The sequence below is a fragment of the Muscardinus avellanarius genome (assembly GCF_963383645.1).
Source record: "Muscardinus avellanarius genome assembly, chromosome: X".
Taxonomy (NCBI): Eukaryota; Metazoa; Chordata; class Mammalia; order Rodentia; family Gliridae; genus Muscardinus; species Muscardinus avellanarius.
In genome coordinates this window covers 99,901,817-99,919,192 of record NC_137792.1, presented here as the reverse complement: position 1 = coordinate 99,919,192, position 17,376 = coordinate 99,901,817, and the positions used below count along the sequence as shown (strand labels likewise).

The following is a 17,376-nucleotide window of genomic DNA, read 5'->3' as shown; positions in this document are numbered from 1 at the left end:
TAACCCTTAATTGCTTTTCATGTCAATTGGCCCTTTTTTTAGTTCATTTTCCCCCAAAGACAAACGTATCCTCTTTCAATGGATTTTTGAACAGGAAATCTTTGTATCATTACATAAGAAATCTTGTTAATTTTTTTTTCTTCTGTACAAAAATCTATCACTTTGGACAATACGTATTTTTAAAGTTTAAATTGAACTTTTATGGATTCGATGGGAAAGCTGTTTTATTTATAGTTATATATAGTTTAGAGCTATAGTTATATATAGTTTAGAGCTAATAGGCATTCAATGGAACCCTGTGATGAATCCATTCTTCAAGTTCAGAATTCCATCCTGAGTCATGTCACATCACCTTCAACTTCATTATTCACTGTACTGTATTCAGCACTGATTATTTCATTCTTGCATGTGAATCTTATTTCCCTGTGAGTTCCCTTAATTTAGGACCATAACTTACCTAAGAAATAAAAGTTACAGAAGGACTATGAAGTCTCTTGGTACAAGCAGACATAGGTGAAGCTTAGGAAGAGAGTTACTTCCCATTTGACTCTGCTACAACAAATATAATGGGAAGGATTGGGGCTCATGTTTGTAGCTTAAAGGAAAAAGTAGAGAGGTATATAGATTTTATAGTCCTCTAATTCAAACAAGAGGTCAGGTTACAAAGACACTGTGTAATAACAGTTTGCATTTATTCGATTTTTCTTTCAAGTATTTCAAGAAAATTTATGTCCATTGAATCCCACTAAATTAATGCTCCATTGAAATAGGTAATGGTTGCCATATTCCTTTTTTCTTTTCTTTTTTTTTTTTTTTGAGATTGAACCCAGGAGCATTTTACCTCCGAACTACATCCCTAGCCCTATTTTTTCTTTATTTTTATGTTTATTTTTTATTATTTATTTATTTATTTATTTATTTATTTTTGGTGGTACTGGGGTTCCTGGAAGCCCTTCTACCTCCGGGCTACACTCCCAGGCCTATTTTTATATTTTTATTTGGAAACAGTGTCTCCTACTCCAGCGCGGCTGGCTTCGAACCTGCGCGATCCTCCTGTCTCCACCTCCCAAGCACGGGGATTACAAGCGTGCGCCACCATGGCAGGCACTTTTTCTTTATTTTTAAATAAGTTCTCACTAAGTTGCAGAAGGCCTCACTAAGTAGCTGAGACTGGCTGCGAACCTGTCATCCTGGCTCAGCTTCCCAAGTATTGGGATTACAAATGTGTGACACCATGCCCAGCAAAAGCATATTTTTTAAAATACAAAAAATCAGTTTAATTAAGACAGTGTGATACTAGCTATCCACATGCAAAATAATTAAGTTGAACTCCTACTTTATACAAAATTTAACTCAAAATTGATCAGTGACCTAAATGTAACAGCTAATACTATAAGATGCTTAGAAAAAAAAACACAAGAGTAATTCTTCATGACCTTTGATTTGGCAATGGATTCTCAGATGTGACACCAAAAGTACAAACAATGGTACAATAAATCATTAAGATGAACTTAGTCAAACTTAAAAACTTCTGTGCTTCAAAGGACAGTATCAAGAAAGCTCAAAGCAGCCAGGCGTGGTGGCGCATGCTTATTGTAAGCCCAACATTCAGGAGGCTGAGACAGAAGAATCGCAGAGGTTTGAAGCTATCCTCAGCTACTTACTTTGCAACTCAGTGAGGCCCTTTTTCAAAATAAACAATAAAAAGTAGGGCTGGGGTGTAGCTTAAAGTTAGAATGTCCCTGGGTTCCATCCCTAGTACCACAAAAAAAAAAATTCTCAAACAAACATATCTGATGACCAATAAGCACATGTAAAGATGCTCAATAACTTTAGTAGTAAGGGAACTATAAATCAAAACTACAATGATATACCACTGCAAGCACACTAGAATGGTTATTGTAATAGAAAAGGAAAATAACAAATGATGGTGCCACTATAGAATAACTGTAAACTACTTCCTACACAGATGTTGGGAATGTAAAAAAGGATTTCATCATAACTTTAAACATAAATTTGCCATTTGACTGAGAAATTTCACTCCCTAAGTATATACGATCTATGAAAACATATCCACAAAAACTTGACATGAGTGCTCATAGAAGCATTGTTCACAATCGCCAAAAAGGTGTAAATAACCCAAATTTTTATCAATTAATTAATGGTAACCAAAAAAGAATAAAATTCTAATACTTGGTATAACATGTCACAAAATACCTAGTCACAAAAGACTACATACAATATGGTTTCATTCAAATACAATATCCAGAATGAGTAAAAGTCAATAGATAGGTGGTTGCTTAGAGATAGGATGTGTGTGTGGTAAAACTCGGGTGATAGACAAAGTACATGAAATTTCATTTTAGAGTGTTAAATGTTCTAAAATTAAATTGGATGTTTGTACAACTCTGTAAATATAATACTCTGAATTTTACACTCTGGGGGAATTATATGGCATGTGAACTACATGTCAATAAAATTATTATACAAAGAAAAATGTATGGCTCCATTTAATAGAATCTATACAGGAGCCAATGATGCTGGACCATGGATCACATTTTTTTGTGGTACTGGGGATGGATCTCAGGGGTATTCTATCTTTAAGCTATACCTCCAGTTCTATCTTTTATTCTTTATTTTGAAACAAGGTCTCACTAAGCTGTAGAGGGCCTCACAAGTTGCTGTGATCCTCTTGTCTCAGCTTCCCAAGTACTGAGATTACAAGCATGCACGAACAGGCCTGGTTTGTACCACATTTGAAGAACTGCTAAATTAAGAGATTTTCAACTTATCCCTTTTTCTCCAAATTCCAAGTGAGCCAGAAATCCCCATTCACTGAAAACTTTAGTTGAGCTTTTATTATAAATCACTGTAGGATATAATGGTTTTATCTTGGTGAATCTTCTAGTTTAGAGACAGTCATTGACTTGCATAGCATAGAAGCTTCTGTCTGTTCTTATTCCATAGGATGAGGAAGAGGATCTCAGGACGGAACTCAACCTTCTGAGGAAGTACTCTTTCCATAAAAACATTGTGTCCTTCTATGGTGCATTTTTCAAGCTGAGTCCCCCTGGCCACAGACACCAACTTTGGGTATGTTTCTAATTACCCAGATCTTATTTCATATGAAAAGTCTAACTCAAGGATGTATATTTTCATAAGCTGAAATGTCACATTTCTGTAACTATTGGGTAATGTAAGCACTCAACTGCCCAAGGTAGTATGGTAAAATATACTCTTGTTTATGGAAATGTGAGTGATAAAATATGGAAAAATTATTTATAAGACCGGCAAGTGATTAGGTGTGATATGAGAGAACTCAAATAAACACTGGCAACGTCTGACATAAATATTTTTAAATACAACTTAGCTGCTTTTATCTTTAAGGTATTACTATTTTTCTGGCATGAAGGCTACCTGATGGCTTACTGAACGATTGTTTAAGAAACAATTTTATTAGCACTTAACATGAACATATGGGTGAATTTTAAATGTTTGCAAAGTACATGCAGTTGCATACAAACATATCTCCTAGAAATTATTTTCTTAATAGTTAGATGACGTATCCTGTTCTTAGTCATTGTTGGAGTAACATGAATTCCAGATCAATGAAATAAAATTTTAGAGGCTAACTAGACTAGGCTGACTAAACCACAGTTACCAGAAATTTTGCTCCCCTCCATTGTTTTAGCAAGCAAATGAATTTTGGTCAAGGATGACCCCATTAAAAATTGAATATTTAAAACATAAGCTGGAGCTGGGCTTGGTGGCACACGCTTGTAATCCCCAGGCTTGGGAGGTGGAGACAGGAAGATCACACAGGTTTGTAGTCAGCCTCGCTGGCTTAAGAAACCCTGTTTCCAAAAATAAAAAGTATAAAATAGGTCTGGGAGTATAGCCCAGAGATAGAAGTGCTTCCAGGAACCCTAGTACCACAACCAAAAAAAAAAAAAAAAAAAAAAAAACATAAGCTGGAGTCATTTTACACATAACGTGCTACATTTTCATTTCAGGTCAAAATCAGTAATAAGATTTATTTTTTTCAAAATAATGACTGAAACTTTTCAGCATCCTCAAGTATCATTGAAAGATTCTGTTACATTCTGTATAATGGACTTATGTATGACAGTGAACACAATAGGAAGGCTTTCAACAGAGGCTGAATTGAAACAGTGGTTCTCCAACCTTAACATGCATCATAATCTTCTATAGAGCCCTAAAAACACAAAATGCTAGTCTCCTGTTCACAGTTTCTGATTTAGTAGATCTGGGATATGTGTGAGATGGGTACTTTCTAATATGTTCACAAATTATGCTGATGGTGCTAGTCTGGGCACCAGTCTCTTAGAACCACCAAATTTAGGGATCATCAAATTACTTATTTTCTCTTACATATACAGTTAACTTAAAATCTCTATTCTCTGATGATTCCAGTTGAGATTTTATTAAACACTACCACACACCTTTAGTGGTTTAGTAGTTTTTATTTTAAATATTGCATATATTATTTGTTTTTTCATACATCTTTACTTACAAATATTTCCCTTTTGACATTATGGCAAACTATAAGAAATATTGCAGTACCCTTATTGAACATATAATAATAGTACTCCATTCATTCAGTCATTCAACATACATTTACTGAAAACCATATATTTGCCAGGAATTCTACTAGATGCTGGGGATACTATGGTAAGCTGAATAGACATACTACTGGAGTTAAATGTCATTGAAATATCTACACAAATTAATATATACTCAGAAGGTAAATAATATTGTTCTTTGTGGGTAAATAACAAAGGAATCTAAATTAACCTGGGGATTGAGGAACTTTTTCTTGAGGAAATGAAAGCTTGAGATTTAAAGGATGAGTAGGCATTTAATGAATAAATTATTTGTGGAAGTAAGAGTTTTCATGGGACCATTAACATTTTATTGCCCATATAAACAAAACATAGGAAATGAGTAAATAAATAATTGCTATTTATATGTGCCAGACACTGTGCTTACAGAGATAGAAAAATGATTCTTACGATATTATTTTCCTTTTATATCTCGATCTTCCAACGTACATAATATTAGCAAGATATTTAAGGCCCATCTTTAGGGAATAGCTTTAATTCATATCTGGCATGGTTCAAAATAAGACCTTTTCCTTCCATTACTACAGTGTACATGTTGTGCACATTCAGTATAGTCAACACTTAATTCCCCACATGAAAGTCAACTTCTTTCATTTTATCTGTATTGTTGTTTTCATTTGGTTATTACTTCTCTTTTTTTGTGAGTGTCCTCAGGTCAATGATGGGCAATAATATCAGTGATGAACAACCATAAATTAGGGAAATATATTTCTGAAAATAATTAATATTCCAAAAGACAACTAGGTGGACTTTTTGAATAATCAGAGTCTTGGTTTATCCATTTGCTTCCACTCATCTATAGTGACAAATAATTTACATACAGATAGAAAGACAAGAGCATTAATGCATAAACCTGCACTTAAAGAACATTTGCAAGGTTCATTATAATCATTTTATTCTCCCTCACATTGGTTCGCCTGGAGGTTAGCTAATATGATCTGTAAGAAAATTTCCTAGCTGAGTATTCAAGTCATTGGTGGCAAAATAAATTTTCTGAGAAATTGAGTTTATTAAAGCAAAAATTATAAATTATGTGCCAACAATGTTAGCCTTAAAATAAGATTTATTTGACAATAATCTCATTAGGAAGAAATTATCATACAGGAAATAAATTGATAATTTCCCTCCAGAATTGTAGTTTCTTAAGGAAAATAAGCTGGGATTTGTAAGTATAAAAAACAACTAAAACCGAGCCTAATATTAACATCGAAATGTAAATTCTTTTGATACCCTCTATATCCTACTTTGTCTCAAATCACACTGTTTCCTCAACTATCCCTTCCTTTCTAGTCACCAGGATTGTCCCATTCACAATCTTATTTCCAAGGGCATTTGTTTATTCTGTCTTTCATAAACTGAATGGTCTTTTTTTTTAAGCATGTCCACGGAATAGCAATGATTCAGGGCTTAGCTTTAAACCCTCCTCCTAGTTAAATATACTTGGTGTTGTACCTGAATTTCCTCTATCCACAAATTATTTCTAATTTCCTAGTCTTTGGAGGCTTCCACCAGATGATTGAGCCAGTCTTTGTGGTGCCTTAATCTCAAAACTTTACCTACAAGCACAAGCCATATGATATTAACTGGAACTCTCCAGATATGTTCATATGATTACTTGCTAATTCTTTATCCTTTGCTGACTTCCCCACAGATGGTGATGGAGTTATGTGCAGCAGGCTCAGTCACTGATGTAGTGAGGATGACACGAAATCAGAGTTTAAAAGAAGATTGGATTGCTTATATCTGCCGAGAAATCCTTCAGGTGAATCTTCATATAATCATTATCCCCTGGCCTTAAATTATACCTGAATATGATGTACTTTTTTCTCAATATCTGATTATTTAAGAATTTTAAACAAACTATGGATCAGAGCACCGAAAATGGACAAAACTTTGAATAAAGAAAATGATCAGGTGATGTCCTTCCTTCAGCTTTAAGGTAGATCACCAGATGGATAACCAATTTCTTCCAAATTATGGCTTTTAATTGTTCTGTTGGATCCACACCACTGTGTTCATTGGATAGTAGAAATGATCGGTTGATTATTTATTATGACATTTTGATTTTTTAGAGTTCATTTTAAAAAAAGCAAAGCACTATCATAATAGATTTAGATGAAAGTGTGTCAGAAGTCAGTGTTCTATAGAAAGGCCCCAGAACATCTGCAGATTTTTTAGATAAATATTTTCTTTGAATACTGCCCTACTTTTTATTGCTAGCACCCAACTGGATGAGAGTAACATTGTTGTGATCGACCAAACACAATTATTTTCTTTGTGTATTAAGTGTTTATGTCATCCAAGAAAGATGTGAACAGACCTGCACAGCATCACTCAACAATTGTTAGACTGTCCTCCCTTTCATTTTAGTTGAATTCACTCATGATGATGTTATAAATTATTAAGAGTCTTGACCAGGTATAACCATTTCGTCTTGTAGTAGCAGTGTGATTTTGAGTCAGTTACTTAATTTCTCCAAGCATCACTTGCACTGTGTGTAATATAGGGTGATTAGTACCTTGCTCAAAGGGTTTCTGTGAGGATTTAATGATTTATCCATGTAAAGTACTTATCACAGTGTCTTGCAAAAATAAGGGCTCAATAAATGTTGGCTGTTTTTATTTTTACTTCTACTATTAACTTCCAGTTAATGTCCGGAGCATACTTAATGCAGCCTAATACTGCATAGCATTTCATGGTTTATCCAGGTCACGGGTTAGTTTTAGTGGTGAATGGGCTGCAGCCAGTGTGGTAAGCCAACACAAATTGCAAATGCTTTAAAATGAATTTCCATATACCCTCAAATTCTCAGCCTACTAGGCTAACTAAAAAATATTTTGGACTAAATAAATGGTTGGATGAGGAATAGAGCAAAACTCTGTCTGAGCTATGATATATTTAAGATGTCCAGGTCTTTATTCTTATGGTTAGTTGGAAATATGAAGGGTAGAAAGGAAGGTAAAGTGGCCCAATGTATACAAACATTACTTTTTGGTGTTTTCTTTCATGGGTGTTCTGATTTATTTTCCTTTTCTTATAGCCAAAAGTAGTATTTCTGGGAACTGATGGTAATAATTCCAGCCTAAAGAATGAATTTTGTCTGAAAAATCAAATCTGTGCCGTTTCACCAAAAGTTTTTCCAAAAATACTAAGAATAGTACCAGGAAAAAGAAAACTCTATATTGATGTGGCTTTCTTTTTAACATACAGGGCCTAGCTCACCTTCACGCACACCGAGTAATTCACCGGGACATCAAAGGTCAGAACGTACTACTGACTCACAATGCTGAAGTAAAACTAGGTACGTTTATTCTTGCAATATTTTAGGTGAATTTCAAAACTTCTAAATGGAGAAAATGATATTAGAATAATTGTGCTTTATATCATGGCCTTGCCAATATCCTGTATTTATTTGACCTGGGTCTTCACTGACTATAAAAGCAAGCAAAATTTCACACACACACACACACACACACACACACACACACACGAAGAACAAGTGTGGCAAAAAGAAAATGATGTATCTAACCACATCTTTGAAATTTTGTAGATAAAAGATTCAGAATTGTAATGGGGGGTACTTCTTTAGTCACTGCTTTACCTTATATTATAGATGCCTATTAGATCTATTTCAACAATTCATTAGGATATTTACCAAAAGCAATTTTCTAGCTGGGCATAGTGGAGCATGCCTTAGTCCCTAAACTTGGGAAGCTAAAACAGGAGGACTGCAGGATTGAGGCCCCCCAGTCTCAACAATTTAGAGAGACCCTGTGTTAAAATAAAAAAAAAAATAGGGCTGGGGGTGTAGCTTAGAGGTAGAATGCCTCTGGGCTCAATCCCTAGTACCAAAAATATCTCTATTTCATAGACAGGGATTAAAAAATAGAATTTTTTTGCACATCATAAACTCTGTGTTCCCAAAAATATAGAAGAGTTTTTAAATTACTTAAGCACAAATTGATTTTTGCAGTTTTTCTTAAGTATTGAAAAATAATGTTGATCAGAAGTGATGCTCCAATAATATACAAATCAAATTCAAAATTAGAAATTTAAAAAGGAAGTTCGTAGATTTATATTTCAGGGTTTAGAGTGGCATAATTTATTTGAAAATAATATATGGTTATTTTATATGTTATATGTTATATATTATACAGAATATATTATATTTATATAATATTTATGCCGTATAATATAATTCATTATATTTATATAATATAAATATGATATTTATATGTAATACAAATATGCTATGTATAAATATTATAATATTTATATAATACAAATATAATATTAATATATATAGCCTCACAGATACAAAGAAGACAATATATTACACCCACCCTTTAACATTTAAAATAAATATCTATGGTTAGTTTTTTAAATAATACCATATAAATTATGTCAGTACTGTATAAGAGCAGGTAACCCTATTGATATAGAATATAAATCATCTATATTATCTTAATCATATCAACTCCTTTTATTGTTAATTATTAACATTACCTTAAGATATTTTCAATTTTCTTGCTAAGCAAATAGATCCAAAGTAGAGATTTTGATATTCATTGAGAACATTTTTCACTGGACACTTATGGAAGAATAATGGGGTAATAATTGTCCTTGAAATAAGCAAAAGTAGTTTCCAAAATGTATTATTTTTCTCTACCTAAATGCTACAAATCTAGAAACACAATTTTAAGAAATATCATTAAAATACATAAGAGGAATATGGATTTTGAGTTCAAATGTACACAATAGATAGTCCAACCTAAGGCTAACCATTATGTTCCAGTGTAGAGCAATATTCCCTTGCACTTGGCTCATGTTGCTGGCCAATATGACCATTTACAACACAGAACAGGAATTGCAAATAAGTGAAAAACTACTGAAATATCTGTTTTCAAAGTTCATGAACTAAAGTTCATCTACTTTTCCCTGGAGGAGAGACCTTTTAGTGCTGGGTTAGATTTTAATCTGGCTTATTTTACACCTAACCCTTACAAAATTTGTTTGAGATTTTCAGACAATAGCATTGCAAACAACATACTATAAGGAGAAGTTTGCAGAAGAAAAACCTAAGGATAGCCAAAGGAAGACATAGCAGAGAGTCAGGAAAATTATTGTATTGCTGTTATAATTGATTAATATCTTCATATTCTAATTTCTAAGATTATTAAAGAACAGATTAAATTATGTCATTGCTGAGGTTTCAGCAGTACTGGGTATAGGTTCCAGGGACATTCTACCTCAAAGCTATACCCCCAGTCCTATTTATTTTTTATTTTGTATTTTGTAACAAGGTCTCACTAATATTGCAGAGGCCTTCACTAAGTAGCTGAGGCTGGCTGTGAACCCGAGATCCTCCTGTCTCAGCCTTTACCTTTTAATTTTAGTTTTTTTTTTTTCCTTTTCATCTGTCAATCACTCTTCCTTCTATTTCCCCTATCATTTTCGCTCCTGTATTTATGCCGTGTGTGTGTGTGTGTGTGTGTGTGTGTGTGTGTGTGTATGTGTGTGATATCTGTATGTATATGTATGTATATATCAACTTGTGGCCTCCATAACTATTTCTTGGCTCTTAAAGCTGGCCATTAAGGAACACTGAATTCTTATGTAACCTATTTCTAAAAATGTCTAGATAATGCAATTGTACATCACTCAGTGATGATCTTCACAATACTTTTGATTTTTTTGTTGTTGTTATTGTTAGTGCCTTTCTTAAAGACTGCCTTTAACTTTTAGGGGTTTTTTCTTTTTCTTTTCTTCCACTAAATTCTTCAAGCTAATTTTCAGTCAATTTTGTTTGCCATCCTCTAGATTCCTGGAGACCATTTTAAATTAGGAAGTCTATTTCATTTTTCATTCCTGTCTTATTTTTTCTGGAATTAATAAACCAGTTATACTTCATCCTTATTTCTGTCTGTTTCTGAGGATACCATACTAAATATTTTCTTCTAAGGTATCCCACAGATGAATAGGAGATTGAACTTTTATAGTCTAAGTTAAGATATGGCTACCACAATAAATATTTGCATCTGATTTTGAAGATTTGTGTAAGCATTTAAACTAAATTTGAAAAGAAAACTCATTTCTTATCATTGTAATAGAACTTCCTAAGTCATGGCTAGGGCTTTCTAATCAACTGTTCTTAGGTTTTATATTTCTTAGATGTTTCTTGTAGTACTATTCTTTCTTTAATTTGGTGGCTGATCCAAACACTACATATGTTATCACTTCAGAGTTTCAGAGTGTACCGATGGAACTTTATTTTTAATATTAATGGTAAACATTCAGCCAAACCTACTGTAGATTTATAATAGCACTGCTGAATCTCATTCCAACATAAATAGCAGCAAAAGCTTATTTCCCAGTATTCCTGGAGTAGACTTCATGGTAAAGTTTGCTGAGCTAGAATGAAAATCTGTTATCCATTGTGGCTTTTGTATTGGCTCTCCAAGTAAAAGCAGTAACTTATTGAGCTTTTTGTTCCTGATTAATTATTTTGACATATGCTGAATTTTGTAGTGGATTTTGGAGTGAGTGCTCAGGTGAGCAGAACTAATGGAAGGAGAAATAGTTTCATTGGGACACCATACTGGATGGCACCTGAGGTGATTAACTGTGATGAGGACCCACGGCGCTCCTATGATTACAGGGTGAGTGTGAGGTTTCAGACTGTGGGAATGAAAATTTGGAAAGATTTTTTTTTAGTAACATTTATTTTTAGTGATAAAAGGAAAGAATAAAAGGCAAGGAACTCTTCCTTTCACATCAAATCTAATAGGAAATACTAGCCTCTATTCCTATGTGTGGTTTGATAGTATGTGCAAAAATAATATTTTCTAAGAATGTAGACAAAGTAGACCATTGGGAGTTATTAAAATTTGAGGTAGAATGTCTAGTTCATGTTTCTTGCAACTTCTTGGTAAAAATATATTATGTGGCTTTATATGGAAATTTACTATCTAGGGGCAGCAGTCTTTGTAAACTTAAAAATGAATAAATGTAAAGCCAATTATTAATCTCCACAATAACTTAGCTCCACAAAGAAAAAATAATAATTTGATTATTCAGAGTAGTGGAGAAAATCTTTGGCTCATGGTTTACTTCTAAAACCACAGAAAATCAGTGGAATAGACAAATTAAGTAACAATCCATGGTATTTATTAAAATTTCCACTGAAGCTGCAACTTGGACAGTATATATTTATGTACACATCTCAAAAAGATGTGGAAAGAAAGGAATCTCTCCATTTACTATAGACTGGAAAAACCTCTCTCACTGTCCACATCATAAGTCATCGAAACAATTCATTGTGGTTTCCCTGTGTGGAATCTAGGACTCAAAACTTGAAGTTGATTAATTTTAGTTTCATCTCTTTTCCATTTCCTTAAATGCCCTCTGCTTAATCTGCAAAGTAATTATTTCCTGAGGAACTATTAAACATTCAGTGCTCATTTAGGAGCTATGGAGACTCTGGAAGCATCCACTGGCTTATTGTAAAAATAGTGCTTTATACTTAAATCATTTTTTAACTCTTCCAAGGACTTTTAACTGTATCAGTTATTTATTTTTATTTTTGATCTTGTGCAACTGAAATTAAGTTTAGAATATCACAAGTGAAGCTAAGAGATATGTACACTGAGATACCAAAGATCCATTTAATTGATTTAGGAGTCATTCGGCCCATGTTTCTCTAGCCGTGTGCCCTTTCCATGCACTGAAAAACAAAGTATGTCAAGGATAATTTCCAAGAGCTCCATGATGATTCTAAACTCACTTTACTACTTTCCAGGAATTGCTTAAATGTATATTTACATATATAACATATTCAATAATGTAGACAATGTATAATACAAATTAGTACATGTATGTGTATATGTGTAACATACAACATAATAATTTATATTAATATTTAATAGCAGAGTAATTGACTATATTTGTGTTTTAAGACATATTTATATATTAAATGTTTGCACATATGCATCTATACCCCACAAACATGTACAACAGTCCTATAAAGTGGATGCTCTATAATCATTTTTTATGTAGAACAAAATTGAAGTTCAGAGAGTTAAAATTTTTGCCCAAAATTACACAGCTTGTTGGTCTGTGTATTAGCATTTCTTTATGGAAAGTTCCTCTTGATATGTCAGGCAAGGCAACAAAACAATAGCAATACATTTAAGATGAACTTTCCTTACACTGAACCTCATCCCATATCAATCTGTTCTATACTGAGATCAAAAGCTCAGAAAATGCCTTCCCGTGACCTCAATCTATAATCAAACTTCATTATGGAAAATCCATAAAATGGCTATGGCATTGCTACCCCCAGCCAAAGATTATGTTAAGATTCTTACCACTACCAATTTCCTGTTTCTAAGTGACAATTTTTGTTATCGTTCCTTTTGCAGAGTGATGTGTGGTCTGTGGGAATCACTGCTATTGAAATGGCTGAGGGGGCTCCACGTGAGTAAAAATATTTGATATTTGCTAAAGCTTAGGAAAATGTACTATACAAATTTGTCTCTCTGAAAGAAGATGAGATTGCCACTTCTACTAATCAGCTTTTACTGTTCACACAGGTATCATACCATGTACCAAATTGTAAGTGGTAGTATTTTTAGTGATTACCAAATGTGTTTTGTAAGAAATATAAGATTGGACACATTAAATAAGCTTTGTTTATTTTTTAATTTCTAATTGATCCCTTATTTTAGACTGATACTATTTCAATTAAGCCTTAGCAGTATTTAGTCTGAACAGTCGTCAGGAACCTGAACCCAAAGGCATGCCAATCTATCTATATAAATGGGTGAAATGTATGGGTTCTAGAACATTTATGATTACATATGGCTATTGCTAATGACTAGAATAGTTGGGTAAATCATGTAGTGGCTCACTGAAATTGAGCCAATCCTCAGCAACTTGGGGAATTAAGGATATGTTTTCCTTTGGAGTCAATCAAGTTCCATCTTGGTGTCTTATTTGCTCCTTCAGCCATCCAATACCCTTGAATATTTCCTTTTGTAGTCCCCACTGGTCATGCAAATGACCAGCAGCATCCCATTCTCTCAGGGCACTTCTTTTTGACAGGTAGGTACAAATGGAATATAAACTTAGGTATATATGATTGATAGCCATTTAATATATGACTTCACATCATACTTGTCCTCCATATTTAAATCCAAAAGAATAAGTGATAATGCATTCCTGGTATTGTTGTGAAGGCGTGAGGAAATAACTTCAGGGACATGTGTGGTGGATCGCTTTGTTTCTGATCTCCAAGGAGATCCTGTATACTCCCATGTTACTATATATCCCCATCAAGCTTTATAAATGTGAACTATCTTAGCATTATATTGCAAAGTTAATGGAAGTTTCCAAGACTAGGAATAGTAGTAAGATATTTTTTAGGAATTTCTGGTGTCATTTGGAATACCAAAGAGCCACTAGATAAAGGGTGGATGGAGATGGAGATCAATTTGCTATTGCCTCTATTTTAGTACCACCCAAACTGCAAAATACTTAAGTTGGGTGAATAAAAAGTTAATGATATAAAAGACATCACATATGCCACATATATAAAACCAAAATAAAATTGGAGAATTGTGAACTATTCCTCATCATCTTCTGATACTTTCTCTTTGGAAAACATGCTTATGTTAGATGAGAAGCAGAAGTTTCTGCTCCTCCTCCCACTATTCTTATTCCTCTTCCTCAAGCTCCTTATTGTCCTCTCTTTCTATTTCTATATAGAATATAGAATAACATATTAGTACTGTGTGACATGGATTTGGTTAGGATGCATTACGTAGTCATGCAGGATAAATGGCTGCATCTTTTTATCAATTGTTCCTGAATGCTCCTCACAAAGTCTTTCTCAAAAACAAGCTTTTTTTATTCCAAAATAGAAACAGGTGAAGAAAAGGTGATAAGCAAATTGACAGGAGTACACAGAAGTTTTGCCCAGAATATGCAAGTAGCAAGCCTTTTGCAAAAAGCAAGTGAAGACCAGAACATTCTGATCTCACAAGGAGAGAAAATAAGCAGCCTTCCTGGATAACTAATTGGAATAGTGCAGCTTTGATCATGAGCAACTCCAGAGAGCCACGCTGTTAAAACATTTCTTTTTCACCACCTTACTGTATTGCCTGGAATATTAACTTTGCAAGAAAATTATTGTCATCAGTTTTACAGCAGCAGTCCTTCAGGTTATGATAATTATCATCTCAGAATGGATGACTTTTAAAAGGAAAAATCACTGATAATAACCTCTAGATCCAGGTAACAAAATTATCTCCCTTTGGTCTTTGACTAGTGAGTCTCTCCCAAAGAAATAACAAAAAGGGGAAAATACCTCCTCAGTGAAAGGTTGCTGTAAGAGCATTAAGAAGAGAGAAGAATAGAACTCTTGCAAACTAGCATTTCCTTCATTCTGTGTAGGAATTAAAAAAAATTGGTATTACATAAAAATATTGGTATTCTCTTTCTTGTACTTTCTGTTCTCATGCCCCATATAGATCTTCACTTGAGTGTGTCATTATTCTGATGTGCCCCTGTTCGGTTAAGTGGCTCATTGCTTCCATATTCAGAAGAGTCCTTAATGTCCCAACATGGGTTGATAATAAATCACATTATTTAACCTAATTCAAACTAAGACCAGTTTAATATGTGTCCAATTCTTTCAGAGATGTGTTTTAAGGAGCTTTGCTATCTCAAAGGAATGGACCTCTAAATGGTGAACTTTTAGGCAGTGTTATGAGATATGGGTTGGAGGGTGCACTTACTGACATTCCTAAAATTAGATCACATAGAAAACCATCCACAGCTGATGTTGACATAGCTTTTTACCCACCTTATGCCTCATTCTTTTGTGACCTTTTCCTTTCTATCAATAAAAATTAACCTAGTTTATATGCTAACTTTTGACCCCTGAAGATGTTGTCAGTTGAGTGAATGATGCTCAGATTATAATAAATGACAACCGTTTAATATTGTATGAACTTAAAATATGATTAAAGGACAGGATCTGGTGACTGGACACAGTAAAGAAATGAAAAGAGCTAAATATGATCATAATCTTTTGAGCTTGGACCTAATTCTGTCCTCAATTATAAGCCTGCATCTTCTATTCATTTATACCCATGTAAGTGAGAACAAAGCTTGACCTTTGAACAATTGCCTTTGTATCACCCTAATAAGCTAACTCTTGGGAGTTTTTCTACTACTATGACAGAATAGTTTGACACTAAGTTTTATGGGAATACATTTTGAGAGAAGATAGATGTTTTTATCAAGAATGATTCATATCAAACTGTACTCACATAAATGACTGCTTATAGTGTTAGATGAAATTTACAAAAAAGACTCTATTGGGGAATTTTTTCATTGCCAGTTTTCTGTAATCAAAACATGATAGGAAATAAGTGAATTGAGACACATATTTAAACACTTATGGAAAAATTCAGAATTCCCAAACCAATGAGGTAATTAATTTATATAGCATATATTAGATTAGACTTTTATTTATACGCCTGTGTGTATGAAAAAAGAATTAAAATCCAATAATTTGGCACAGATTTGAAGTGCCAAAGAGCTAAGAATTTTATTATAAATATTAATAGCTGATGTTTATTAAATACCTACTACATTTCAGATACTTTTAATGACTCCTAGACTGCTATTTAATTCTAAAAGAACCACTTCAAAGAAAGTCTCACGACATTTTATGGTTTTTAAGATTTAAAAAACAGAGGCACAAATAAGTCATTTACCCTATGTTACAAAGGCAGAGCTGACTTGAATCCAGAATATTTTATTCAATAGTGTGTGTTCGTTTTTTACCTTTTATTGGTGGATTGCAGTCATATATCTTAATGGAGTACAAGATGGTGGAGGCATACATGCACACATCACTCAATTAGCCCTTACCCAATTCCCATCCCATTTCCTCCCCCTCCCTCAATCTCATATTTGGCTTAGTGATTGACTTTGATATATTTGTTAATATACATTATACACATTAGAGAATTTCCCTCTTCCCCCTCTCATCCCCCAGGTTGCCTTACTTGCTAATCTAGTATCTCCTTCACTGTATAGAGTTCCTCCTATGACCCAATTTCTCCCTAGCTTTCACATATTAGAAAGAGCATCTGATTTCTTACTTTTAGTGACTGACTAATCTCACTTAGCATAATGTTCTCCATTTCCATCCATTTCCTTGTAAAATATGTAATTGTTTTTTTCTTTATGGCTGAGTAAAATTCTATTGTGTACATATCCCATAGTTTTGTAATCCATTCATCTGTTGATGGACATCTTGCCTGGTTCCATAGTTTAGCAATTGTGAATTGTGCAGCTATGAACATAGAGACACAAGCATTAGGTTTGGTAGTTTGGTTTCCATTCTTTTGGGTAGATACCCAGAAGTGGTATTGCTGGATTATATGATAAGTTCATTCCCATTCTTCTGGGGATCCTCCATACAGGTTTCCAAAGTGTTTTCACTAATTTGCAATCTCAGCAACATTGTAGTAGAGTTCCATCTTCTCCACAACCTCGCCAGCATTTATTTTTGTTTGTATTTTGAATGATTGCCATTCTAGTCGGAGTTAGGTGAAATCTCAAGGTAGTTTTGATTTGTATCTCTCTGATTGCTAATGATGTTGAACATTTTTATGCATTTATTGGCCATTTGAATTTCTTCTTTCATGAAGTGTCTATT

At 33.6% G+C, this 17,376-nt stretch overlaps 1 protein-coding gene across 1 annotated transcript in view; it reads left to right on the top strand.

Moving 5' to 3' along the window:
• Positions 1-17,376, top strand: part of NRK (Nik related kinase) — a gene marked incomplete at both ends in the record, with an annotated part of 129,778 nt that overhangs the window by 60,280 nt on the left and 52,122 nt on the right. The window contains 5 exons of the mRNA XM_080718970.1: positions 2,968-3,093; positions 6,295-6,405; positions 7,854-7,944; positions 11,172-11,302; positions 13,064-13,118. Of these exons, the coding sequence (XP_080575096.1) occupies positions 2,968-3,093; positions 6,295-6,405; positions 7,854-7,944; positions 11,172-11,302; positions 13,064-13,118 (514 nt within the window). The remainder of the gene's footprint in view (positions 1-2,967; positions 3,094-6,294; positions 6,406-7,853; positions 7,945-11,171; positions 11,303-13,063; positions 13,119-17,376) is intronic.